We start from the raw sequence: 26,930 nt of genomic DNA, 5'->3' as shown, positions 1-26,930 counted from the left end.
ACTGGGGATCTGCTGGCGGCCGATGCCAAGACGGAAGGCCTCTTGGTGGCTCGTGGAGCCCCGCCCTCACCTTCCACCCCCAAGTCCACTGGGCCTGAGGGTGTGGGGGGCCCTCTGACATCTCCTCTCACTTCCTGCATTGCCACCGCCTGGGGCCCGGAGGGTGGGGGCAGCCCAAGCAGAGCTGGAGGAGGACACACAGGGAGCCAAGGTTGGGCAGGAGACGCGGGCAAGACAGCCTTCTCGGTCCTGCAGAAGTGCCTCAGGAAACACCCTGAGCCGGGAGGGGGCCAGCGTGGGGGGAGGGGCGGACCTGTTAGGAAGAACAAGGCTCCCATGGAGCAAAGTTCCAGCCCAAAGTCAACACCCGTCTCCGCCGCCCCCAGCCCCACTTGGAGGCGGTCCTATCTCTGCTTTACGCAGGCGAGGGTCACAGACCCAGCTCTTAAGTCACCACCCAAAATCATGAGTTGGAGGGCACAAGGCTAGGGCCAGGGGAGTCCTCTGTGGCATGAGATCTCCAGAGAGTACCCTAACACCCACCAGGACTACAACTGCCCCTGGTTCTTTCTGGCCCAGAGGTAGGTGCCAGGAAGGAGGCGATGGTGGAGGTTCACGCCCACTCAGCTCTAGAGACGCTGCCGACCCCAGGGCGGCTCTGCCCTGGTCCCTACCGCATGGAGGCAGACAAAGGGGCCAAGTAGGAAAGTCCCCCGCAGTCCCCGGTGCAGTGCAGAGTATCACCGCAACCCAGCCATGCCTCTTTCTCCTCGTAGCTGGCCTAGAGTTAGAGGGTTAACTCCAACATGAGCCTCTTATCTGATAGGTGCTCTGTTAAAAGCTTCTCTGTGCCCCAGCCGGGTCCCTGGAAACTTTCCCTGAAAGGCAAAGAGCCCGTACTTTCCCATAAGGAAAAATCTGGGCAGCCAGCCAGAGTCTCAGAACCTAAGCCCGACCTGCCCGGAGTTACAGGAACTGAACAGGCTCCCAGTAGCCACAGGAGGCCAGCTTTACCCCGGTGCCAGTAGCAAGAATCTGGGTTAACACAAGTGGCCGCCCTGCCATAGTGGCTGGGGTGGGGCTCTCATGGTTCATTTTTGGGCCCCCCAGCACAACAGTCCAGATTCGACCCCCACGTACAAAGTTTGTGTGTATCTACCTCGTAAATACTTTCAAACTTGATAACAACAGGTCTCCTTTGGAATGCTGGGTAGCGGATACAAACTCACTTGGGGACTCTGGGCCGTAGGGACAGCCCTGGTTGCACCATCTGAAAGGCAGGGGAGAGTGTTCCGGGCCGTGGATAAACAAAGTATCCAGAACACTCGGAGGGCAGACAGCCCTGCCAGGAATGGAGAGGAGTCTTGAAAACATGTTGTTCTTTTTTCCAAAACAAATTACAGAAAGCAACATATAGTGACAACACCAGACCACTTCAGAGCTCCGGTAACCACAGGCAGGGTGCTGCTGGGAAGGGTATCTTATCACTGACAATTTTTTTTTTAAGATTTTTTTTTTTAAGTTTATTTAGTTATTCTGAGAGAGACAGAGAACAAGCAGGGGAGGGGCAGAGAGAGAGGGAGACACAGAAGATCGGAAGCAGGCTGTGCACTGACAGCACAGAGCCCGAACTCACAAACCGTGAGACCATGACCTGAGCCGCAGTCAGACGCTTAACTGACTGAGCCACCCAGGCGCCCCTTATCACTGACATGATTGCCAGCATGTGGGGGCGCCTGGGGGGCTCAGTCAGTTAAGCGTCTGACTCTTGATTTCGGCTCAGGCCATGATCTCTTGGAACCAAGAGACTGAGCCCTGAGTCAGGCCCTGCACTGACCGAGCGGAGCCTGCTTGGGGTTTTCTCTTTCTCTCACTCTCTGCCCCTCCTACCTCGAGTGCTCCCTCTGTCAAAATACACATTAAAAAAACTGCAAGCGGGGCGCCTGGGTGGCGCAGTCCATTAAGCGTCTGACTTCAGCCAGGTCACGATCTCGCGGTCCGTGAGTTCGAGCCCCGCGTCAGGCTCTGGGCTGATGGCTCGGAGCCTGGAGCCTGTTTCAGATTCTGTGTCTCCCTCTCTCTCTGCCGCTCCCCCGTTCATGCTCTGTCTCTCTCTGTCCCAAAAAATATAAATAAACGTTGAAAAAAAAAAAAACAAAAAACTGCAAGCATGTAGTAATAAGAAAAAAGAGGAAAACTCTGGGATGACTTTATTATTGTTTTTAAGTTCTCCACAACAGAATATGTAGACTCTTTTGGCCTGTGACCACCCCCTACCCTTGGTGTAACACTGTACTTAATACATAAACACACATTTGCATAGAGCTTTCTTAAAGGCGGTGGAATGAAAAACATCAAGTTCGGGAAGAACTCCCCAGGGGGCAGGTGGATGGGACAGGGAGACACAGAGAGAAGTGCTCCTGGGAAGATCTGAATTCTGGGTCGGGCGGGGGCTCCTGGACATTGGCCACTGGGCTGGTTTTCCTGTTTGCCCCCCAGACCCACTCGGCCTGACACTCTGCACCCAGGGGCTCTCGCCTACAGACCACATCACCTTTGCTCCCTCCCCCGGCCGGTGCGAAGCAGAGCCTGGAGTCTGGGCCTAGAAGACAGGCAGACGGGGTGTCATCGATGCCCTTCCCCTTCAGGCTTTCCTGGCTTGCCAGGTTCCGCACCGCCCTGGTGGGCTCTCTGTCCTCACCTGTCCGCTCTCTTCATCAAGTCCTTTCGATTAAGGTCTTTGAGTATTTTGTCTGTGTCCCACCTCCTGGGAACAATCGTGTAACTTTATATGCTTTCTAATTTACATTATACGACACGTGTTAGTTTTAATGCATACCAAGTAAACTTAAAAATTGTTTTAAAGGTACCTGGGCTTCTGAGCTGGCTGGTGACAACACCATCGTTGTGGACTCTGCAAGAGGAGATAACAGGCAGTCAGGACACGCCTCAGCATCCCCGGGAACCAACAGATGGACTGCCCCCCCCCACCTTCCCCCTCAGGGACATACGGCATACCCTCCACACTCTCCACTGGAACCCCCACAAAAGCTTCGACAGGCCAAGCCGCCACTCATTTGGAGACACCTGCAGACCCATCTTTGGGCCTGGATATCCAGGTGGGGGGCCAGAGAGTGACACACACCCCGCCCACACTCCACACAGCAGTCACACCCCAAAGTGACCACGCAGCAGGGAGCAGGGTCCCCTGGGGAAGCGTGCTTGGAGGCTGGAGGCAAGAGAGAATGAGTTAAGCCTCCTCCTTCGTAGGAAAGACCTCATGGTCTGAAACTCACAGTCCCCCGAATGTGCCCCCGAATCATAGCGGAGTCAGATGAGAAACCCAGGCTCAACAGAAACAACGGATTTTGCTCTGGAATCGCTAAGAGCTGAGCTGGGTAAGCCAGCATCCGGCCGCTACCTGCAGATTTAGAGATTTGCCCCCAGACTGTCAGCGCCTCCGTCAGAGAATCAGAGTCTCTGGGTTCAAGCCCAGGAGCTCAATTCAGCACTGTGTATTTTATTTCATTATTAAAACATGGCACTGAATTAACGTGTTTACAAATGCTCATCTGCTGTAATCCGTACACAAGCCAGGAGGTAGGTGGTTCTGTTACCCATTTCACAGATGAGGAAACGGAGGTCCAGAATGTTGAGCTCATTTCCCGGAAGTTGTCACAGCTAGTAAGTGGTGAGGCCAGGCCAAGGGGCCCCGGAATCTGCCCCAGCTGCTCCCCCACCCCCCACCCCACCCCCAGGTCCCTCAAGATGCCAGGCTGGATGAAACAGAGAAAACCCACCTACTTCTGCAAACTTCCTTGAATGAAGCATGCAGGTGGAATCTGTGCTAAGAGATGAACTTGAATTGCCTTAATTCTTTTTGGAATGAGGTAGGGTATGAAAAAAAAAAACATACACCATGAAATTCTCTGCTAAGTGAACCTGCTAACTCCACAAATATTTTCAAAATGCCATTAAGAACTAGGAAGATTGCCAAAGATAGAGTTTGTGTTGAGCTGATCCATTAAAGTAATGGAAAACCATCCACTCCAACATCAAGAGAGCGGGAAGTGAGCAGCAGGTGGCAGACTGTGGCCCGCGTTTGAGAGTTCCATGAGTGTTTGTAGCTGTGATTGGATTGGGGCAACGGAAAGAAGAAAACAGACTCAGAACAGAGGTGCTCCCTGGAAGAGGCCAGGGCCCTGAGTCATCCTGAGGACCAAGAAGGGGGGGGGGGGGCCAGCCAGCCCTTCAGCGCCCTTTACAGACCGAGCACCATACAGTCCTCTGGTCAATGGGAAGCCTTCTGGTTGGAATAATTTGAATGCCTGTGTCCCCGGTTTAAGCAGTCCACATGTTAACAAAAGTACGTGTTTAGTAATCTAATTGTGCTTCACGTTGTAAGGACTTGGGGAGTCTTTGGGTTTTGATGAGAAGGCTGTCCCCTTGGGAGGTTCAGGGCAGACACGTGTCCAGCTCTTTGCTGCACAACTAACAAATGATTCATTACGGCTTCGATCCACAACCACCACATACAGGTTGGTGCCATGACTCCCTCCTTACGGACGAGGAAACTGAGACTCAGGCAGATTGAGAAAATTGCACAAATGACACAGCTAAAAAATGACAGAGCGGGGACCCCTCCCTAGCACTGCCAGACCCCAAAGTGCACCCTCCTGAACTGCCCACCCAGAACACCCAAATATGACTTCACGGAGCTACGGTAACTTTGTCACCAAGCTGATCACATAGCATTGTACAAACCACCTTTTCCTTATTTCAAAAACCATCTTGGTGCGCCTGGGTGGCTCAGTCGGTTAAGCATCCGACTCCTGGTTTTGGCTCAGGTCCTGATCTCACCATTCGTGCGTTCGAGCCCCACAGCTCTGCGCTCTGCGCTCAGAGCCTGGAGCCTGCTTGGAATTCTGCTTGGGATTCTGTCTCCCTCTCTCTCTGCCCCTCCCACACACACTCTCTCTCTGAAAAATAATAAACATAAAAACCCCCACAACTGTCTTGGAGGGAAAGCAGTGAGACCCAGACAGAAGCAGGAGGCATCTAGGACTGAAGGGTTCTCCATGTCCATCAATGTCTCATTGAGGTAGGGCTGGACCCAGGACACATGGTCTCCATGGTGTTGCCCCCCCACTGGGTGCTTCTCCCTCCCTGCCGAGAAGAGCATCCTCACCAAGATGTACAGGAAAAGAAAAGCCAATGCGATTTCTTGTGTATAAAATGACAAATGAGGAGAAACCAAGAGGCTAGGGACTTTTCTTGGAAATGATCATGTGTCACAGTAGCGTAGGATGAAAGATTATCTGGAGAAGTCTGTGAGGCCTTCGCAGGCTAGAGTTCCCAGAGGAAGTGTCCCCCCCACCCCCCAAGCAGGTGGGGCGAGTGGTAGGACAGGTGTCTGACAGCCTCACCCCTCTGTGCCTGAGTGGGGAGTATGGGAAGGAGTTCAGCCCAGATTCCCACCTGTGATGATGACATTGAGGGTCTTGCCTCTCACCTCATTTTCTTATCTACGGAGGCAATCTTGGGAGGCAATACCTGCCCAAGCTAACCCACGGCGTCACCCAAAGAACAGGTGAGGCACACGGTGTCACCTCAAAGAACAGGTGAGGTAACGAACGGATGCAGACACTTCTGAGGGCGCCATAGCCTGTGAGGATGTACACGGTATCACTGTGCTATGATGACCATGGGACCGCCAGGACCTCCCGGCCAGTTTCAGACCAAGGGCATCCTGCCTGTGACTCTCTTTAGGCTTGAGGACAGGACAGGGAGTGGCCATGGAGGAGACGCCCTCTTCAGCCCCCCAGAAGGAGACCGCACACGTGCGGGGGTCGGGGGGAGGCCAGCCAAAGCAGCAGCTACACTAGGCCTCCCAGGCCGGACCCCCCCCCCCCCCGAGGTCCCTAATTATGGACAATGAACGCAGACTCCACAAAGGGCAGGGTCCAAGCTCAAGCCCAGGGGGCCTCTGCCTTTCCAGATCTCGGGCTGTTTCCTCAGTACCCCCGTGCGGCTAAACAGCACGGTGGGTAGACCAAGGCCCTTGCAGGGCCCACACTCAATGCTGGTGGAAAATGGTAACAATCCCAAAAAAGGCAGCCTGCAGCATCTCTCAAAACTTCAGCCCTGGGGCGCCTGCGTGATTCAGTGAGTTGAGCGTCCGAGTGTTGGTTTTGGCTCAGGTCGTGATCCCAGGGTCATGGGACTGAGCCCCGCGTTGGGCTCTGAGCTGAGTGTGGAACCTGCTTAAGGCCCTCTCTCTCTCCTTCTGCCCCCTCCCGCTCATGCGCTCTCTCCCTCTCAAGATAAGAAATAATAATTAGGGCCCCTGGGTGGCTCAGTCGGTGAAGCGTCTGACTTCAGCTCAGGTCATGATCTCACGGTTCATGGGTTCGATCCCCGCATCGGGCTCTGTGCTGACGGCTCAGAGCCTGGAGCCTGCTTTGGATTTGTGTCTCCCCCTCTCTCTGCCCCTCCCTCACTTGCACTCTGTCTCTCTCAAAAATAAACATTAAAGTTTTTTAATAAACCAATAGATACATAAATAAATAAAACTACCACCCCTGCTTGTCTTGATTCAGCAGGTGTGCTCAGGTGCCATGACACCAGAGTCTACTCGCGTGGTGCCTCCCTAACAGCCAATCACCGGACACGCGAATATCCCCAATCACCCTAACAGCCAATCACCGGACACGCGACATGATGTCGGCACAAGGGGGCACTGGACAGCCACCGACACGGAGGAGGTGTCCTTGGTAATGAGACGATCGGAGCCCCTACTGGGGGGAAGAGTTGCGAAGGGGCGCTATTTGCCACACGCTGGCCAACACGTAAAACACACCGGGCCTTCTCCTACTGTGAGAAGGCTGGCAGGAGACTCCCACCGCGCTGCCTTCACACTTTCTGAAATTGGAACGTGTGCTATGGCATTAAGAAATTAATTTCCGTGCACGTGACAGTGGCAAGAACACAGCACCCACCTCGCTCTCTCACAATCCAGGACGGGAGCTCGTGGTCCGGAGCAAGCCCCTGGCTCTCTCTGAGCCTCCTTGGAGTCCTCTTTCCAAACAGCTATCAGCTACCACACAGGGGATTATACAGATTAAACGAAAACAGGGCCTGCTGGCTCAGTCAGGGGAGCACTGGCCTCAGCGCTGAGAGTTCAAGCCCCATGCTGGGTATAGAGACTGCTTGAAAATAAAGTCTTAAGAGAAATGAAAACACACGTGGTATGTGGCACCTAGTATATGCTTCCATAAATGCTTGTCTCAATGTCAAATTTTAAAGCTTAAAGTAAGTAATGCCTCAGATCAAGCACTCGTGTCTAGAAACGAGCTGGCAGCAACCAAAGCTAAGAGGAAAATGCCTGCTCAAGACTGGGAAGTTGTGTGTTTGCTCAGCAAACAGAGAGCTCCGTGGGGCAACGGCGCCCGTGTCCCCCGGCCTCCGTTTCACTTCCGCCCGTGCTCACCTCCACAGGCTCTGGCTGACACCCACCTGCTTCTCCGCGAACTGACACCGCAGGGTGGGGCGTCCTCGCCCAGCAGCAAGGACCCAGGACCAGCGTCACCCGAATCAATTCCAGGAAAGACCCGAGTCAGGGAAATGCGCATGGGCCAGAGAACTCCCACGGTGCAAACGTAAGGATCAGTTAACCCTTGCATTTTCACACAGTCCTGGTGAGGGAACGGTCAGCGTTCCTCTGCTCCTGCAGAACTTCCCCACCCAGTGCCCGCCAGTGTGCCCTGGGGCTAAGCCCGGGAAGGCCCCACTCATGGCCACAGTGCACGGGCCGCAGCCTTGAAATGCAGTACGTTCTGAGGCGTTCCTCCCCGCTCGCCTAAGGGTGGCTTACTTGAACTCCCTGAGTGCTCTTCCGGGATCCCCTCCTGTGGTCCTCCCCGCCGCCCCACTGCATAGCCCGGGAAGGGTGAGGAACTTGGCCAAGGTCACCTGGCTGAGATCCAATCCACGGCTAGCCTGGCTCTGAAGCCAACACCCAGACCGTGCGTTGTCCCCTCGCTCACTGACCATCCCAGTCACCTCAAGTGAAAGGAGTCTTGGCCCTGGGGGTGTCCCAACACAGGGTGTGGCCTGGGGAAACCACACACGGTCGACTGGGGGTCACAGAGTGGGTCCTGGAACCAGCAGCAGCAGCATGGGGAGCCTGCTGAAAATGCAGATCTTAGGGCCACCCCAGCCCCAGGCAGTATCGGGCTCATCAGGGTGGGACCTAGCAATCTGAGCGTCTGTCACATCCACCGCTGGACTCAAGTGAGAACAGCCCCTGTAAAGCATTAGATGGAACATAATTCCAGAACCCGTGTTCTGATGTCACTGATGATGGAATCCAGGTGACAGAACAGTGACCATTCTACCCATGTGACTTTCCCCTCCACGGTGGGCCAAATAATGGCCCCCAACCTGTCCACATTCCAATCCCCGGGACCTGTGGACGTGTTATGTTAAGTTGCAAGGGGACTGGGGTAGCATTTGGGAGTAAGGCTGCTAATCTGCTGACCTTAAGGCAAAGACATTATCCTGGACTTCTGGCTTCTCCGACTGTAAAAGAATAAATTTGAGCTGTTTTGAGCAGTGAGCTTGTGTAACTTGTTTACAGCAGCCAAAGGAAACCCTTGTGCCCTGCTTGTAAACCGTTCTGCCTTCTCTCCTTTGCAGACCCAGATGCCCTCGACACCGAACAAGTGGGGTTTCCAGGCGGAGCTAAGACAGTGACAGGAGCCCCGGACTCCACGCATGCTGATTTGCCTAATTACTGGGCTGCCGTTTCCAGCCAAGCTTCCTCCTTGACTAGGTCCTCATTGGAGGTCAAACTCCCTCTGAGGAGTCAAACAGGATCGGAGCGAAACCCTGGCGCCTTCCTGCAGCTGATACTCACTGGCATATTTGTTCAAATGGCCACATCCCAGGACCAGACCAACCAATACCACAATGCTTCCTTTGTGGGAGCCACTCACATACTTCCGGCCCCCACAGGTCACCCCCTGGTGCCCAATTGAGAAGATAGTTGATTCCATCACAGGGGACAGAGAACCCCTTCTTTGTGAAGACCTGGGTGGTGGGGGGTGCAGTGGGGGTGACCAGGGCCCTGAAGGGGGCAGAGACCCTGGGGCTGTGTCTCATGAGCCAATCTCGAGGTTGCACAGGGACCCCAAAGACACCCTGACAGCTTCAACCTCTCCTAAGAGCACAGGGCAGAGGCTGCAAACGGCCAGTTAGGTACTGGGCCAGCCAAAGCGGCCACACAGGCTTCTCTTGGTCATCTGTGACAGCCAGCCCCAGGCTCACAGATGTCTGGACAGAGAGCACGGCTTATTGGGGGACGCCTTCCTGTGAGGTAATCTCTGCTCAGAGGTGAGACTGAATCAGGAATGTGATCTACAAACACCTGGCTCACACAGTCACACCCAGGCAGGTGTCCTTCCCAGCGCTCACACCCTCCCCAGGTAGAGGCCAGGAAGGTCACAGGGCACATGGACGATGTTTTACATCACCGAGAAATGCGCACGGGACCCTGACCAGGTGCACTCTACAGAGCCCCTTCCTCTTCCGAACACTAGGACCCGAAATCCTGTGAAGGCACTCACGTGCACCTGGAGGGCTGCTGGGCGAGGTACAAACAGAGACAGGAGACTCATTGCCACTCCTGTGGCACCCAGTGCTTTACCACACCAGGCACGTCCAAGGCTTAGCACAGCCCGTGAGGTGCAAAGAAGAGTAACTCCCCAAGGCCAGGCCGCAGTCCTCACTCCCAGTCCTGCCCCCACCCCTCCCCACTGGGTGATGAGATGGTTGCTTCGTGAACAAGTTTTCTCATCTGTGCAATGGGGATCAGAACAGCGTCAGGGGCGTAAACATGAGTGGGCCCAGCACATTCTTGCAAGAGCCTGAAAACGTCAGCCGCTGCCACCCTGGATTGTAAAGCAAAGTGCCCACCTGTCCCTGGGTGGCTGGGCTTCATCTCCACACCGCGCCTTGCCTGGGTGACCCTCACAAAGCATAACCAAGGCACAAAGAGTCCCCAAATGCCAAGGGTCCTGTGTGATAGCAAGGGCGGGCAGCACAGACGGCACTGGTGGGAGAAGGAGCAGGACCTGAGAGTTTCGGCCAGAAATATTCTGACTGCGAGGAGACTTGTGACGAGGGAAGCAGGATTTCATCTTTCCAACCAGCTCTCACTTCTGCCCAGCATATCAGGGGACAACATCACTGGACACTCATCCACCTTCATCTGTGCAAATGCCATTTAAAAAAAATACTGGCAACGAGGCGCCTGGGGGGCTCAGTCGGTTCAGCGTCCGACTTTGGCTCAGGTCATGATCTCACAGTTCATGGGTTCAGGCCCCGAGTCAGGTTCTGTGCTGACAGCTCGAAGCCTGCTTGGATCCTCGGTCACCGTCTCTCTGCCCCTCCCCTATTCACACACACATACACACACTCTCTCTCTTTCTCAAAAATAAACATTAAAAATAATAAATAATAAAAAAAATACAGGCAAGCTAAAGAGAAGGTCCTCAGTCACTCAGGAGGCGACCTCCCAGTGAGGTCTATGGAGTCCAGCTTGAACACCTAAAGCCCACAGGACTAGGGGGCCTCCCAAACCAGTGGCCCAGAGCCAATCCTAGTGGCCACGGATCCCACCCCGTGGGAAAGGGAGAGGACGCACTGGGCCAGGAGACCGGAAGGAACATCCACAGCGGGGCCAGCAGCCCCCCGTACTTGTGCAGAGCACTGCAGAGACAACGAACGAGGGGGCATCTGTGTGTGTGTGCGTGTGTGTGTGTGTGTGTTGTGCCTGTGTGCACACACACTTCCCGGGCCCAGGGCTCTGTACTGGTGTTCCCTCACTCGTCCTCACCCCTCCCCAGCATGTGCTACCAGCACACCAGTTTATGGAGGAGGGGGGCACTGGTGATGGTGAGATGCCAAACTCAGCTGCTGCTCTCGCTGCCAGGCCGAGGTGGAAGAGAGAATTCCGAGCCCAAGGCACCTGGGGGGCTTGGTCAGTTGAGTGTCTGACTCTTGATTTCAGCTGGGGTCTTGATCTCATGGTTCATGAGTTTGAGCCCCACATCAGGCTCTGTGCTGGCAGCGCAGAGCCCGCTCGGGATTCTTTCTCCCTCTCTCTCTGCCGCCCCCTCCCTGTTCACACTCCCTCTCTCTCACAAGAAATAAACAAACATTTCTGAAAAAAAACAAAAAACAAAAAAAGAATTCCAAGCCCCATAGAGCTCATGACACAGAACACCACCATCCAATGCACGACAGACTATGAATCGTTCCTGTGTTTGAACCTCAGGGCTGAAAATGAGATGAGTGGGAGGGCCCTGGGTCTGTGCAGTGGTGGCCACTCCGAGAGCCCTACCCTGGGGGCAGGTGCCAACGCTTTGGGGGCCATGGGGGCAGCTGGCCTCCAGGCAGAAGAGGAAGGAGGAAGAAGGGGCTGGAGAGGCAGATGGGGCCCGGCGGACAGGTCACGTGAGGCGCCCAAGCCGCAAAGTAGGGCCTGTGAAAAGTTTTAGTACCAAAACTGACAAGAAAAAAGAAATCAGAATAATAGGGCAGTGTGTACCTTAGCATCCACAGGAGGGGGAAGGTGGGAGATGATGAGCTCACTCCCGTCTCAGACACACCTCTACCCACATTCATGTCCCACCTCTGCCCGCCCAAGAGAGTTATGGTGGACAGCCCGGTGCCTGGAAAAGTGTTTCCCGAGCAGTGGTAGGCCAGAAAGGCATCTTTCCATCGAGGTGACAGCCAAACACGGGGAAGGGAAGCAGTCACTCTCCTGGGGGGAAGTGCCCAGGACAGCATCAGGTGGACAAAAGCCACTAAAAGCATTTCAGGGTCACAGGATCACTGACCAAGCTGCACTTAGGGAATTAGCTGTGCCTCGGGGAAAGGCTCCACACAGGCATTCACATCGATGCCTGACAGAGTTTCCTGCCTCAATTAAAAAAAAAAAAAAAAGGAACCCTTTCCCCATCAAGAGGTTTTGATAATGGCCTTTTAAAAATAACTTCCCATGTGGGGTGCCTGGGTGGCTCAGTCAGTTAAGTGACCGACTGACTCTGTTTCGACTCAGGTCATGATCCCATGCTGACAACTGGGAGCCTGCTTAGGATTCTCCCTGCCCCTCCCCCCCCCCACCCGCTCACATGTGCGCTCTCTCTCTCTCTCAAAATAAATAAAATAAACTTAAAAAAAAAAAACTTCACGTTAACACATTTTCCCCACTTAAAAAAAAAAGTACTCCAAGCAGTTATGAAGTCTTCAGACTAAAGGTTAGGATTTGTTTCCACTTCGCTGTTAGAGGCGAGATGTATGCTCATACATTAATCATTCCCCCAAATGTGGCTTTTCTTTTTGCGGATTCCTTTAAAGTTCTTTTAAACACTTACTTAAGGCTAGATCTACCAGCACTTTGTACCGAGGGACCAGGTGAGGTAACATTAAAAGATGCTGTTTTTCCCGATTGCTTTTTACAGCAAGAAATAAACACAAATCCTTCAGTGAATTCACCACTCAAGTGCCAGCGAAATGGTGGATTAGCCACCCCCGAGGGCAGTTGGTCTAAAGTTTCAGCTGATTCAAGAAAGCTCAACAAGACTGAAGAGAAAGTTCAGGGCAATCCACTCTCCCTTATCTTTACAGACAAGCACGTCATATCTCTTATCCACCTTTATGAGACACGTTTATGAGCGAAACCAAAGACTGCCTTGAATGGAAAATGGAACCAGGCTTCCTGATGTCCTGGGCTAGTAAGTGTCCACAGAGAGGCCAGGTGTGAGCCTGAAACCCCAGCCTGGATCTCTGGCCTGGTTGTGGGTGTAGAGGCAGCAGGAAGTAGGAGCTGACACATCCTGGGAACTGGAGGGAGCTTGGTGACTCCCAACAACGTTAGCCATCAAGGTGCATTTTGGAGGACCAATGAGAAACCTGGCTTGACTCTCTCCCAGTTCTCACACAGAGCTGTACTTCTCTGTGAGAGCTGCGCTCTCTGCTAACCAGCTACCACTCTGTACCTCAGTTTTCCAATCTTTAAAATCAGAGGGTCAGACCAGGCAGGCCCCTATAGTCCTGTCCCGCTCTGGGGTGCCAGGAGCCACATCTTGGGTTATACTCTTTTCTTATTAATTAATTCTTTTAATGTTTATTTACTTTTTGAGAGAGAGAAAGAACGTGAGTGGGGGAGGGGCGGAGAGAGAGGGGGAGACAGAGGATCCAAAGACGGGCTCTGCACTGACAGCAGATATCCTGACGCAGGGCTCAAACCCAGGAACCACGAACCATGAGATCATGACCTGAGCTGAAGGCAGAGGCTTAACTGCTTAACCGACTGAGCCACCCAGGCACCCCATATATTGTTATCTCCAGGGATGGAGAGGGACACAGGGAGGAATCTATAGCTTCAGGAGAAAAGCTCTTTGTGAATATGCAGAGTCTAGCTGCCGCCCCCCCCCCCAACCCCCGTGGGAGGGCGGGGATAAGGCCACCCAGCAAGGGCAAGCCTCTCAGGCCCACCTACGGAGACCTTGCACGCAAACATCAAGAGCTGGAGGCTGAATCCAAATCCTTCCTCTCTCTGTGCAGCTTTGGGGAAGTCTGAGCCTCAGCTTAACTGGTAAACTGGGAATAATACCATTTGAGTGTCTACTCACTTTTCACCTGTCAAATATCTTGGTGCTTTGTGTACGAAATACAGAAACTTACAAATGTCTCATAGCAAAGGTGTAGAGGGAGGTAGGAGCGGGGCACAGGGCTGAGAAGGACCTTGGGAGAAATAGAGTGATGGTCCCAGGGGGGGTTCAACAGACCCTATAGCTATACAGCTATAGCTCCTATGCAGCTTTGTGCTGGTCCTTTCGTGTCCTCCATGAGGACTCGTGCAAACCATAGTCTCAGGACTAGAGAGGGCCCAGCTCTCCTCCAGCACACATAGCGGGCCTTTGTGTTTCCTACACAGTATTAGCTTTTGGGTTAATATCACCCAACATTCTAGGGGTGCCTGGGTGGCTCAGCCACTTGAGTGTCTGACTTCGGCTCAGGTCATGGTCTCCACAGTTCATGGGTTCAAGCCCCACGCTGGGCTCTGTGCTCACAGCTCCGAGCCTGGAACCTGCTTTGGATTCTGTGTGTGTCTCTCTCTGTGTGCCCCTGCCCTGCTTTCGCGCTCTCTCTCAAAAATAAATAAACATTAAAAAAAAAATTTTTTTTTTAATCACCATATGCTCTAGACCAGTAGTACAGTTCTCCAGGGAAGAAAATACGTTATTTTTTTTTCCTAAGAAAGAGGCTAAAAATCACTTAGATTCGCTATTTTGAGTAGACTTCAAATATCTTTCAAGGGATTATTTGTTCTTGATGATTAAGAGCAGGAAAACCAAGCAGACTGTTCCCAAAATTTTACACACTCTTCTTGCTATTAAACCCAGGAAACTGGTAAATTCAGCAGATTCCAAAGAAGACACAGCTTCCTCCTTAGACCTTCACCTCCACGAAAAAAAGCTCCAAGAAGACATTCATTCGTTCCTTTCCAGCGTAAGGCATCTGCAGTCACCCATGCAACAAGGGTTCCACACCAGGAATCACTGGATGAACAAGACTGAGGGCTACAGACCCCAAAGCAGAAGGAACCAGCGCCAGGTGGGGAGAGGTGGGGGGTAGGAGAGGCAGAATTGAGTCTATGGAAGGTACTCAACCATCAAAAGCCAAAATCCTTCTCCTGTGAGTTAAATACGCGAACCGCAGGCTGCCCACCGGCAACCAGAGGATGGTCGGCGGAGGGTTCTAGGAAAGGGAGGGGGTATCCCAACACCAGGTGAGAGAGAGAAGGATGGGGAGAGGCCGTCCAGCAAAGGAAGGGTGTGGAAGGGTACGAAAGGGGGCTCCTGCAGGGGTTCAGGACTCGGAGGGTGTGGAAGGGGGCGCCCGCGTTCCAGAAAGGGAGGGTGCAGAGAGGGGGCTCCGGGTCCACGAGAGGGAGGGTGGGGACGGAGAGGGCTCGCACCCAGCAGAGGACGAGAAAGGACAGGAGAGGAGAGGCGAGAGGAGGAGAGAGGAGAGGTGAGAGAAGGGGGGAGAGGAGAGGAGAAGGGGGGAGAGGAGAAGGGGGGAGAGGAGAAGGGGGGAGAGGAGAGGAGAAGGGGGGAGAGGAGAGGAGAAGGGGGGAGAGGAGAGGAGAAGGGGGGAGAGGAGAGGAGAAGGGGGGAGAGGGGAGAGGGGGAGGAGAGGAGAAGCGAGGAGAGGGGAGGGTCGCAGCCCATCCCCCCACACCCCGCGCGCGCGCTCCCCGGCCCCCACCCCCGCCCCCCGGCGCGGCCCGCGCGCCCGGCCACACCCCCGCGCGCCCGCCGGCCCTCACCCGCGGCCCCTGGCTCCCGCCGCGCGCTGACCGAGCCGTCCCGGCGCAGGAGGATGTCGGCCGTGTCCCGGATGCGCCGCCCGCCGCCCGGCGCGCCCCGCAGCCCGCGGCAGCCCTGGAAGCACACGGCCCACGCCTGCTCCTCGTTGATGGGCTGTTCGTACGCCTTCAGCACCTCCTCCAGGGACAGCTCCCACGGCTCGGGCCGCCCCGCGCCCCCGGCCCGCTCCCCCGCGGCCGCGTCGCCGCTGGAGCTGCCGGCCCGGGCCATGGCCGCCCCATTATCGCCTCCTGCGCGCCCGGCCGGTTTCCATAACAGCCGCGCCGGGGCGGCCGACGCACCCGCCGAGCGCGGGGGGCGGGTCCCGCGCCGCCGGCCGCTGCTTTGTCATCCTCGGGCGGCCCCGCCCCGCGCAGCGGCCGCAGGTGAGGGCGGGGCCGGCGCGGGAGCGAGGGGGGAGGGGTGCCGGTCCGGTGGCGGTGGGGGGTGGGGGGCCTCAGGGCGCAGAGGGGAGGGGCGCGGTGTGGCGGGTGGGGAGGGAAGCTGGGAAGGCTGCGCTCCCGGCCCTGGGGGGACCGGGCGGGCCAGGCGGAGTGGGGGAGGTGCGGGGTGGCTGGGCGCGCAGAGCCGGGGCCGGAGGGAGGCGCGCTCCCCAGGCTCTCTGACGCTTGTGTAAGGAGGCACCCCGTCCAAGACACTGCAGTGACTGGGGGCCTCGGGCACTATTGATGCTGGAATGCGGGAGACAGTGAAGAGGCATGTGAACCCCCACCCCGCACAAACACACATCCGACTTTGGTTCGGAGGAGCAAATGCCTGCAGTGGCCTCTGTGGGGGCCGGCTGGCAAGGTGACCTCAAGAGGTCACTTACTACAGAGCGATGTGAGCCAGGGAGACCCCGCGCTATGAAGTATTCGATGAAGGACCCTTTGTAGCAGGAGACCCAAGTCTGGATTAAATGCTCGAGTGTCTCCCTGAAAAATAAACAGAGGCGGAGCTCTCATTTGAAAGTTATCTGTGCCTGCATTCCAAGCCAGCTCACTCACGGGAGGGGCGGCACCCAGGCACACAAGTAACTACTCACGCAAATCCCGAGACCTCCTGAGCCATAGTTGTAACTGGGTCAGGATAGCAGGGCCCAAATGCAATTGGAAAATAGTTGGCCTTAAGGCGACTGGTCCCAAACCTGGGTCCCTGGGAAGAGGGGATCGCCACAGCAAGGTGGCAATTTCCACTTTGGGGAAAGGGGATGGGCACTTGGTGAGGGGTGTAGGCTGCCCCCTGAGGCCCTAATGTCACATCATCCCATCGGATGTATAATTTTCGAACAGAAAGGAATTTGATAAAGATGAATTGTGCCAAAAGTTTTTACATTCAACAGCTGGGCAACTTTCGGTTCACCAAGCTTACACAGCCAAAAATAACAGCATTGGTGCTTTGTAGAAGGAAAAGTAGAGACATGGGGTGGAGGAATGTCCTATCTCCTGAATAAATTGTGCAAAGAACCTAGGACTCAGGTTAATCTTCCTGTCTGGCCTTTGCTCGTTTCCCCCCACCCCACGAACCGTGGGTGCAATAGGGTGAGCGAGAAATTTCACGGCTACTTTAGGACAGCAGTAGCAAGAAACCTTCAGGGAAGAGTCTTACTTAATGCACAAGCAGTAGCTTCTGCACAGTGGTTTAGGAAAGTTCCTGCCTCAAGTCACACAATGCCAGGTGTATGTGATCTGGAAACTCCTCTCCCAACACAGTGGGCCCAAACAAGGAGTGGTTTTTGCTTTCAGATTCCAGGGAAATAAAGACTTCCATTCACAACACCTCTGGTCATGTAGCTCTCACCAGCAACTCTTCAGAAACCAGGACCGTTGCTCCCACCACAGCCTGGCTGACCCCTCCCCTTCCAGGAGCCAGGGGCACCCTCAGGAGGGGCACCCTTAGGTGCAGTGAGTGGACAGAGCGGAAGGTGATAATCACTTTGATTGGAAGCCGGTTAGGTTGTAGCAAGACGTTCCTTCCCCGTTCTTCAAAGGGTCTCAGATTTCCCTAATTGACCACATGGTTTTAGGATCTTATTTGATGAGCATGGGCCTTGCTAAGGGGCCTCATGTAGTGGACTCATACCTAGCTGACCAGTGGCCCTTGAGTTCACCTGTGTGAGATGACAATACTCTTTCTGATCTGGCTCTGTTCTTTCAGGAGTCCCTGAGCACCTTCCAAGACATTAGCCAGAAAGATTCAGAACAGGGATTTTACTGGGATTTTATAAAAGTTAGGTTCTAGGGGCACCTGGGTGGCTCAGTCAGTTAAGCGTCTGACTTTGGCTCAGGTCATGATCTCACGGTTCATGAGTCTGAGCCCCATGTGAGGCTCTGTGCTGAGCCTGGAGCCTGCTTCGGATTCTGTCTCTCTCTCTCTCTCTCTCTCTCTCTCTCTCTCTCTCTCTCTCTGCCCCTCCCCCACTAGCACTCTGTCTCTCAAATAAATAACATTTTTAAAAAAGTTAGGTTCTCTTTATCTTTTTTCCTTTTTTTGTTCTTAAGCTATTCATTTATTTATTTTTAAGATTATTCTTTCCTAAGTAATCTCTTGAACTCACAACCCCAAGACCCAGAGTCACATGCTCTACTGACTGAGCCAACAAGGAGCTCCTTAAGTAATTTATTTTTATTCTTTTATTTTAAAAGTTAAAAAAAAATTTTTAATGTTTTATTTATTTTTGAGAGTGACAGTGGAGGAGGAGAGCAAGGGGAACAGAAGATCCAAAGCAGGCTCTGCACTGACATCAGCAAGCTGGATGTGGGGCTCGAACTCACAAACTGCAAGATCATTACCTGAGTTGATACCATATGCTGAACCAACTGAGCCACTCAGGTGCTCCCCCCCTTTTTTTAAATTTTTCATGTTTATTTATTTACTTTTGAGAGAGAAAGCACAAGTAGAGGAGGGACAGAGAGAGAGGGAGACACAGAATCCAAAGCAGGCTCTGGCTCTGAGCTGTCAGCACAGAGCCCGACGCGGGGCTTGAATTCACAAACTGTGAGACCACGACCTGAGCCGAAACCTAATAAGATGCTGAACAGACTGAGCCACCCAGATGCCAAAGTAATTTATTTTAAATTATAAGATTTACAGTGCTTTGGCTATGCAAAATAGCATGATGGAAATCAAACCAAATCCATATGCCAAAAGAGTACTTATCTCTTGATGTTTCAAGCTTTGTCCCCTTAGCCGTGACCAAAATGAGGGACCAAAAGCATCAGTCAATTCTCTAGATGTTTGTAGAAACTACATCGTTTATTCTCCTAGGTCATTTATGCACGCAGCCTCCCAGAAAGTACCGGATGAGACGTAGATGTGGGCCTACAGTGAGGAGGAAGGCTGACATTGGCCTAAGGGTGCTGGCAGCAGTGAGAGGGATTCTAAGCTTGTAGACAGGGTGCCCAAGAGCAGCTTCTAAGCCAATAATAAGAAATGAGGCGGAATCCACTGGAAGAGAAACCTGATAAAATTTTCCTGTGGCTCTAGCAACTGGGTGCACCCGACTTCTCACCTGGTTGGTGGGAACTCTGGGTGCAGTGACAAGTTCTATCTGTTAGTCACAAGTCACAGTCAAGATAACCATGTTTTTTGTGGGGGAGTACCAAGCCCAGCCCATACTTTTTTTTTTAAGTTTAATTATTTATTTTTGAGAGAGAGAGAGAGAGAGAGAGAACACAAGCAGAGGGGAGCAGAGTGAGAATCTCAAGCAGGCTCTGCGCTGACACATAGATCCGGATTTGGGGCTCCAGCTCACGAACCATGAGATCGTGACCTGAGCAGAAATTAAGAGTTGGACACTTAACCAGATGAGCGACCCAGGCACTCCCCCAGCCCACACTTTTGATAAAAGGTAGTGAAGGGGCACCTGGGTGGCTCAGTCGGTGAAGCGTCCGACTTCAGCTCAGGTCATGATCTCGTGGTCTGTGAGTTCGAGCCCCGCATCAGGCTCTGTGCTGACAGCTCGAAGCCTGGAGCCTGCTTCGGATTCTGCATCTCCCTCTCTTGGCTGCTGTGCTTGGGGACAGGATAGGAACACTGAGTGCATTGACCAACCACCAATGCTTGGAATTGGAGAGTTATCAATTCATCACATTAGCAAAGATGCTCCCCAAATATTCACTCTATGGGGTAGGCTGTTCATGTTCACAACACTGGGGAGCACCAAGCATTCATGTCTTCTGCCTGGGAAGGACCAGTAGAAAACCCGCTGATGTCCCTCCCTGCCCCTTGTGAGCGAATAATAGCACTCCACATAAATGGATGTGGTACAGGTGCTTGATGTGAGCAGGGAGCCCCACTGGTTATGCTGTTTTTAACCATGTGTTTGATACTTTGCAGGGGCCTTATGTAGATCGTGCCCATACCATGGGAGTGCAGTTGGAGGGGTGGGTGGCTCACAACTACAGTTAGCCATAGATCCAAAAGCTCTAAGAATTATACCTCTAAGGGGCCCCTGGATGACTCAGTCAGTTAAGTGTCTGATTCTTGATTTCGGCTCAGGGAATGAGCTCATGGCTCCTGAGTTTGAGCCCCGCATGTGGAGCCTCCTTGTGACTCTCAATCGATCTCTCTCTGTCTTTCTCTTTCCACCACTCCTCCCTGCCCCTTCCCCACTCACTCATGCTTGTGCTCTATCTCTCAAAATAAGAAAATAAACTTTAAAAATTTTTTGAAAAGGGGCACCTGAGTGGCTCAGTTGGTTCAGTGTCCGACTTTATCTCAGGTCATGATCTCATGGTTCCCGACTTTGAGCCCCACATCAGGTTCTCTGCTGTCAGTGTAGAGACCACTTAGGAACTCCTGTCTCCCTGTCTCTCTGCCCCTATCCCACTTGTACTCTCTCAAAAATAAACATTAAAAAAAAAACTAAAAACAAAAAACACCTCTGAGCATCTTTGCAGACACAGAAGCTACAGAGTCCTAATTTTAGGCTCCTGGGGTTCAAAAAGATAAGTTGGGGCTGGATTCCCAGGTGCGCTTGTGGATTACAGTTACATGATTCCAGGAGAGCAGTACGGGGCTCCGGGGTCCAGGGTGGCATCACGAGAGTGCTCTGCGTGTTCTGAGACAAAGTTCAGAGCGAGTCAAGTGCACGGGCAGTTCTATTCCCCTAGACACAGGGAGAACCGCTTCACCTGTGGCAAGTGAAGTGCAGAGTTTCTCTCCGCCCACAACTTACTCCACTTCCGATTGGAAAGCAGGTCAGCTTCCCCGCCCCCCCCCCCCCCCAGGGAGCCATACACGGGGCAGTGAGCACCCAGGCCCCCTGTTGCCGCAGTTCAGAGGCCCCTGAATGTCCCCTTTGTCATGCTCCTTGCGGCCAGGCAAGGCTCAGGGGTCTGGGAGGAAAAGCTGAAACTTGATAGGCAGCGGTTTTGTACGTTAGGTTTATTTTGGGATGATGATAAAGGCCATGAATCCCATGGGTGTCAGATAGAGCCCCGCTGTGCTTCATCTCTGAAAGGGAGCGCAGGACAGTCCCGGGGGAAGGACCCTGGGCCTGGGCGTTCCTTGAAGGCTAGTAGTTGTGAAGACACAGAGGCTAACGTGGCTGAGCCCGAACAGACGGAGAAAGCAGGAGGGAAAGGGAAGAGGAGGAGGACATTCAGAGCACAGAATGGGGACTAAAGTTCCAGAGCTAGGCCAAGATGACTGAGGAAACCCTAGGAGGTCATAGACAGCAGGCAGGGCCGTTCTGTGTGTCACAGGACAAGGAGAGGGGATCAGGGGTAAATACTTGAGGACACTATTTGCTTCCCACCGAAGACATTCAAGGTCATTTACAAAGTTTGAATTTATTTATGTTATGAACAGGTAATGCAGGATGGTTAAAAATGAGTCTGGGACTTTCCAAATTATTCTCTCTCTCTCTCTCTCTCTCTCTCTCTCTCTCTCTCTCTCTCTCTCTCTCTCTCTCTCGTATCACATCTTTCTCAGCCTGGAGCGAAGGAAATTTTACATCACAAGTGACAATTATCTTGATGACAGGATGAGCCTCAGGTGCCTGTGTGGGGCCTGCCCTCTGTAAGAATATAGAAATAACTGTGCAAATTGGTGTTGGCTAATTTGACAGGACTTGATGTGCAAAGATTGAGAAGTCTTCAACCACACACTGGCCCCAGGCAGTCACCGTGACTGATCTTTGGTCGGTCCTTCCAGAAATGCCACACGCCTGCTGCAAACATACACATCCCCTTTTCACACAGAGAGAGGCACATCATACACCTTGTCCTGTGCTCTGCTTCTGCATTCATCGGTGTGGGGGGAGTGGTTGATATCAGTGTGTAAGGACCCTCTGCACCTGTCTGTGCAACTGCATATCCCTTCGTGGGGACGCCATAATCTCCCCATCCAGTTCCCTACTGGTGGGCACGTAGGATGTTCCCAGTCTTGAGTGAATAACCTTATACATAGCATGGGCTCCATGATGGCCAGGATTTTCTGGGCTTAATACTGCTGTTCCAAGTACCTCAGACACTGTGGGAGTACAGTTGACATTTATCCTTTTATATGTGTTCAGTACAATTTTCTTTAATGTTTATTTATTTTGGAGAGACAGAGACAGAGCGCGAGCGGGGGTGGGTCAGAGAGAGAGGGAGACACAGAATCTGAAGCAGGCTCCAGGCTCCAAGCTGTCAGCACAGAGCTCTATGTGGGGCTTGAACCCACGAACCTAGAGATCATGACCTGAGCTGAAGCAGACACTTAACTGACTGAGCCGCCCCTCTATGTGTTCACTCCAAATTCTAGGAAATGGACTTGCTGAATTGAAGGATATACACATTCAGAATTTTGGTAAGTATTATTAAAGCAGCTCTCACTGAGGCTGTACCAGTTCCCCACTGGTTCCCCACTGGCGGGGCCTGCTTGCCTAAGTTCACAGTGTATGATTACACTTTTGAATCTTTGATGGGTGAAGAGTCGCTTAATTTCCATTTCTCTTATTAAAGTAAAGCTGAACAACAGATTCTTTTAAAAAATTATTCAATTCAACAAGTATTTATGTATCCATTTCTAAGTGCTAGACAGTGTTCTAACTGCTAAGGGTATAGCAGTGAATGAAGGGATACCTGTCATTGGATTTAGGACCCACCCTAGACAGTCCAGAATGATCTCATTTCAAGACCCTTTCATTAGTTGCATCTGCAAAGACCCTATTTCCAAATAAGATCACATTTACAGATTTCAGGGTAGGACATGGACAGTTCTTTCCGGGGGCTGCCATATAACCCTATAGGGAGCAAAACTGCCGGGACCTTAGCACGGATCAAGGCTGTGCTACCAAACCGTAGTAGTAATTATTACATTACATACCACCGTGTGCTGAAGGGAAAAGAGAGAGAGAGAGAGAGAAGAAATAAAGAAAAGCTAATTCTTCTAAAGAATTTCCTGAGTTGGGGCCCCTGGGTGGCTCGGACGACCGAGCGTCCAACTCGTGGTTTTGGCTCAGGTCACGCTCTCACGGTTCATGGGATCTGGCCCCATGTTCGAGCTGACGGCATGGAGCCTGCTTGGGATTCTGTCTCCCTCTCTCTCTGTCCCTCCCCTGCTCATGCTCTCTCTCTCTCTCTCTCTCAAAATAAACTTAGAAAAAAGATAATTTTCTGAGTAAAGCAATAAAAGATGATGTGATCAAGACAACCCTTGAATCCATTAAATAAACATACTTTTATTTCTTTTTTTCTTCAATTTTTTATTAAAATTCTAGTTAGTTAACACACAGTGCAATATTGGTTTCAGAAGTAGAATTCTGTGGCTTATCACTTATGTAGAATACCCAGTGCCCATCACAGCAAGTGCCCTCCTTAATGCCCATCACCCACCCATATATATATATATGTATATATATATACACACACACACACACATACACACATATGTGTATATATATATCACATTTTCTTTATCCATTCATCAGTCATTAGACATTTGGGCTCATTCCATAGTTTGCCTATTGCAGATAATGCTGCTATAAATATGGGGGTGCATGTAACCCCTCAAACCTGTATTTTTTTTAATCCTTTGGGTAAATACCTAGTAGTGCAGTTGCTGGAACATAGGGTAGTTCTATTTTTAACTTTTTGAGGAACGTCCACACTGTCCTCCGGAGCGGCTGCGCCAGATTGCATTCCCACCAACTGTGCGGATTATTCCCCTTTTCTCCACATCCTCGCCCACACCTGTTGTTTCCTGTGTTGTTAATTTTAGCCATTCTGACAGGTGTGAGGTGGTATTTCATTGTAGTTTTGATTTCAATTTCCCTGATGAGAGTGATGTTGAGCATCTTTTCATGCACCTGTTAGCCATCTGGATGTCTTCTTTGGAAAAAATGTCTATTCATGTCTTCTGCCCATTTCTTAGTTGGATTATTTGTTTTTTAGGAATAGGTTTTGGATAATAACCCTTTATCAGAATTGTCATTTGCAGGGGTGCCTGGGTGGCTCAGTTGGTTAAATGTCCGACTTCAGCTCAGGCCATGTTCTCGCAATTTGTGAGTTTGAGCCCTGCATCAGGCTTTGCGCTGACAGCTCAGAGCCTGGAGCCTGCTCCGGATTCTGTGTCTCCCCTTATCTCTGCCCCTCCCATGCTCATGCTCTCTCTCTGTTTCTCAATAATAAACTTTAAAAAAATTTTTTAAAAAAGAAATGTCATTTGCAAATATCTTCTCCCATTCCATAGGCTGTCTTTTAGTTTTGTTGATTGTTTCCATTGCTGTGCAGAAGCTTTTTATCTTGATGAGATCCCAGTACATTTCTGCTTTCATTTCCCTTGCGTCCTGCAACATGTCTAGCAAGAAGTTGCTGTGGCTGAGGTCAAAGAGGTTGCTGCCTGTGTTCTCCTCTAGGATTTTGATGGTTTCCTGTAATAAACATATTTTTAATATTCTGTATCCTAGAATCCCAGGGTTTCATAAAGGAGCTTTCAACCCCCTGACGACAGAGCTAGCAGTGAAATCGCTGGGTTTGGCACATAGCACTTCTACGGTACTCTTGAATCTTCACTTGGTAAGGACCCCATAAGGCCAAAAAATAAAAAGCAAATGATAATGTATGTGTGGTCTTGACCCAGCAATTTTGCTATGTGAAATTTATCCTGAGGCAATAAAGATAATTCTGCAGTCCTCAAAGGTGCAAGGGAAAGCCGTGGACAAGGACTTATCTGCTCAGCCACAGGCAACATCCTGAAGCAATTAGAAAGGATTTAAGGGGGCGCCTTGGTGGCTTAGACTCTCGATTTCGGCTCAGGGCATGATTGATGTGGGGAAACAAAGGCAGAAGGAAATGGCAGGTAAAACTAAATTTCCTTATAACCCGCAGCCCATTGGCAAATATTTGAGACAGGCAGAGTATAACATTTCTCCAGGAACTGTCTACTGTCTTGATGTTAACGCTTTGCTAGAGGGGAAAACAACCTTCACTTGACAATTAGCTAGGCCTCCAGTATCCTGTGATTCTTCTTTAGTATGCGAAAATCCCTTTGGAAACTTTCCCTTGCCTTTACCTCCCCAAACTCCCAAGTATATGATCAGTCACTCCTCACAATCCCAGGGCAGCTCTTTTTTTTTTGGAGAGAGAGAGAGACAGAGCATGAGCGGGGGAGGGGCAGAGAGAGAGAGGGAGACACAGAATCGGAAGCAGCCTCCAGGCTCTGAGCTGTCAGCACAGAGCCCTATGTGGGGCTCGAACCCACAAACCGTGAGATCGTGACCTCAGCTGAAGTCGGACACTTAACCGACTGAGCCCCCCAGAGGCCCCGCCAGTGCAGCTCTTTCCGCCCGTAGGTCCTGTTCCAGTGCTTTAATAAAATCACCTTTTTGCATCAAAGACGGATCATGAATTATTTCTTGGTTATCAGCTCTGGTCCCCCACCGTTTCAAAACCCCTTCAGTGATCTCACAGTTTGTGAGCTTGAGCCCCGCATTAGGCTCTGCGCTGACGGTGCGGAGTCTGCTTGGGATTCTCTCTCTCCCTCTCCCTCTCTCAAAATATAAATAAATAAACTTAAAAAATCTATTGAAAAGGTATTTACCAAGGAGAAACCTGAAAGATGCACAGTGAAATATGTTTGTCTTGGGTATGATTGTGGGCAAGTCAGTGTTTCTTGGCCCCTTTAATGTTATTTGTCAACGCACGTGTGTCGACTATTATAATTGTGGGGGAACGTTCTTTCCATGTTTGAAATGAATATCTCACATCTTCCTATGCTGTGCCTGAGAAGCAGTGAGTGTGATGAGGTTTTGGAGTGATGGTAGGGTTCAGAGCTGACGGCCAAGAAAGAATTCTCGAAGGCGTCTTTGGTGCAAAAAGGTGATTTTATTAAAGCAGCGGGACAGGACCCGTGGGCAGAAACAGCTGTGCTCTAAGTGTGAGGGGTGAATGTTTATATATGATGGAGTTGGGGGAGATAAAGGCAAGAGGAATTTCCCAAAGGGATTTTCATATGTTAAAGGAGATTCATAAGATATGGGAGGCCTAGCTATTATCAAGCTAAGGTTGTTTTCCCTCTATAAGGCATTAACATTACGACAGGAGGGATTTTCTGGGGAAGTGTTTTACCTGTATTTGCCTGAAATATTTGTCAATGGGCTGCAGGTAATAAAGAATTTTCACCTGCCATTTCCTTCTTACCTTTGTTCCCACATCGCTACGGAGGGGAGGGGGATATTAGGGCTCCAGGAAACTGAATCTATAGGTTTCTGGATTAGGCTATGGATAGGATTGCCCCTCTCCTGTAACCTGCCAAGACGTATGTAAACTGAAGGGGACTCCTGTCCTGCAGGACTGTGATCTCAGTCAACATTTGATTTTCTCTCCTTTCATGTGTTCTTGGTCAGCCTGAGTGTCCCAGGGATGTGACACACACCCCACCTGGTGATGGGGGTGGTGGTGCTGTCAGCCTGTACTTTGCCCTCAGCTTGCCTTATGCTCCCTCATCAGTGTGAGTGGTAGGGATCCACCCACATCCTTCCTCAGAGACCAATCCTTTTGGAAAGTGCACGCGGAAGCTCATATGGGCCATGGAGGTGAGGAAACACCCCCATGCCCTAGTGGAAGGAGCGTTCTGGGTGACAGGAGGGCTCCTCACTTGCATGTCCCCTCAGCAGGTCTCAGCCGGGCCTCAGCTCCAGACTGAGTACTAACGGGCACTCTGGAGCGTGGACACAGCACTCTGGACTTGCACACACAAGGGCCGAGTGAGCAGACGGTAACGGAACTGTGGCGTCTCTCAGGCCAGTTTTACAAATGGAGAAACTGAGCCTGAAGGTCTTCTTTGGTCCGTTTTCATTCTTGAGAGGTCCGGGAACTTACAGGAGAAGTGCTTGTGAATTCCGCTTCCCCCTCGGCTTCCTGATTAAAAGAGTCCGTCGCAGCACCAAACACCTTTGGCCAGCTTTCCCTGCAACCCAACAACCCGTAATGATAGGAATGTAGAATATCGGTGTCCTCACGGGGAACTGGGGGTGGGCACTGGCCCCGCACAAGGCTT

General features: G+C 51.8%; 1 protein-coding gene across 4 annotated transcripts in view; it reads right to left on the bottom strand.

Annotated features, from left to right (window-relative positions):
* The window catches only part of SPIRE2 (spire type actin nucleation factor 2), a 35,187-nt gene extending 19,427 nt beyond the window's left edge, over positions 1-15,760 (bottom strand). Inside the window, exons 1-2 of one of the 4 annotated variants that reach the window (XM_023245139.2) lie at positions 15,404-15,760; positions 2,871-2,914 (exon numbers count right to left, since the gene is read on the bottom strand). In XM_023245139.2, coding sequence (XP_023100907.2) covers positions 2,871-2,914; positions 15,404-15,674 — 315 coding nt within the window. In that variant the 5' untranslated portion in view covers positions 15,675-15,760. Of the gene's footprint in view, positions 1-2,870; positions 2,915-7,515; positions 7,814-15,403 lie in introns of those variants that run through there. The other 3 variants (XM_023245138.2, XM_023245140.2, XM_045046045.1) reach the window with 3 other exon arrangements.
* Positions 15,761-26,930: the final 11,170 nt, after the last annotated feature.

The sequence above is a fragment of the Felis catus genome, chromosome E2 (genome assembly GCF_018350175.1).
Source record: "Felis catus isolate Fca126 chromosome E2, F.catus_Fca126_mat1.0, whole genome shotgun sequence".
Lineage (NCBI taxonomy): Eukaryota > Metazoa > Chordata > Mammalia > Carnivora > Felidae > Felis > Felis catus.
Note: the sequence above shows the minus strand (reverse complement) of the source record. Positions and strands in the feature narration are given on the sequence as shown.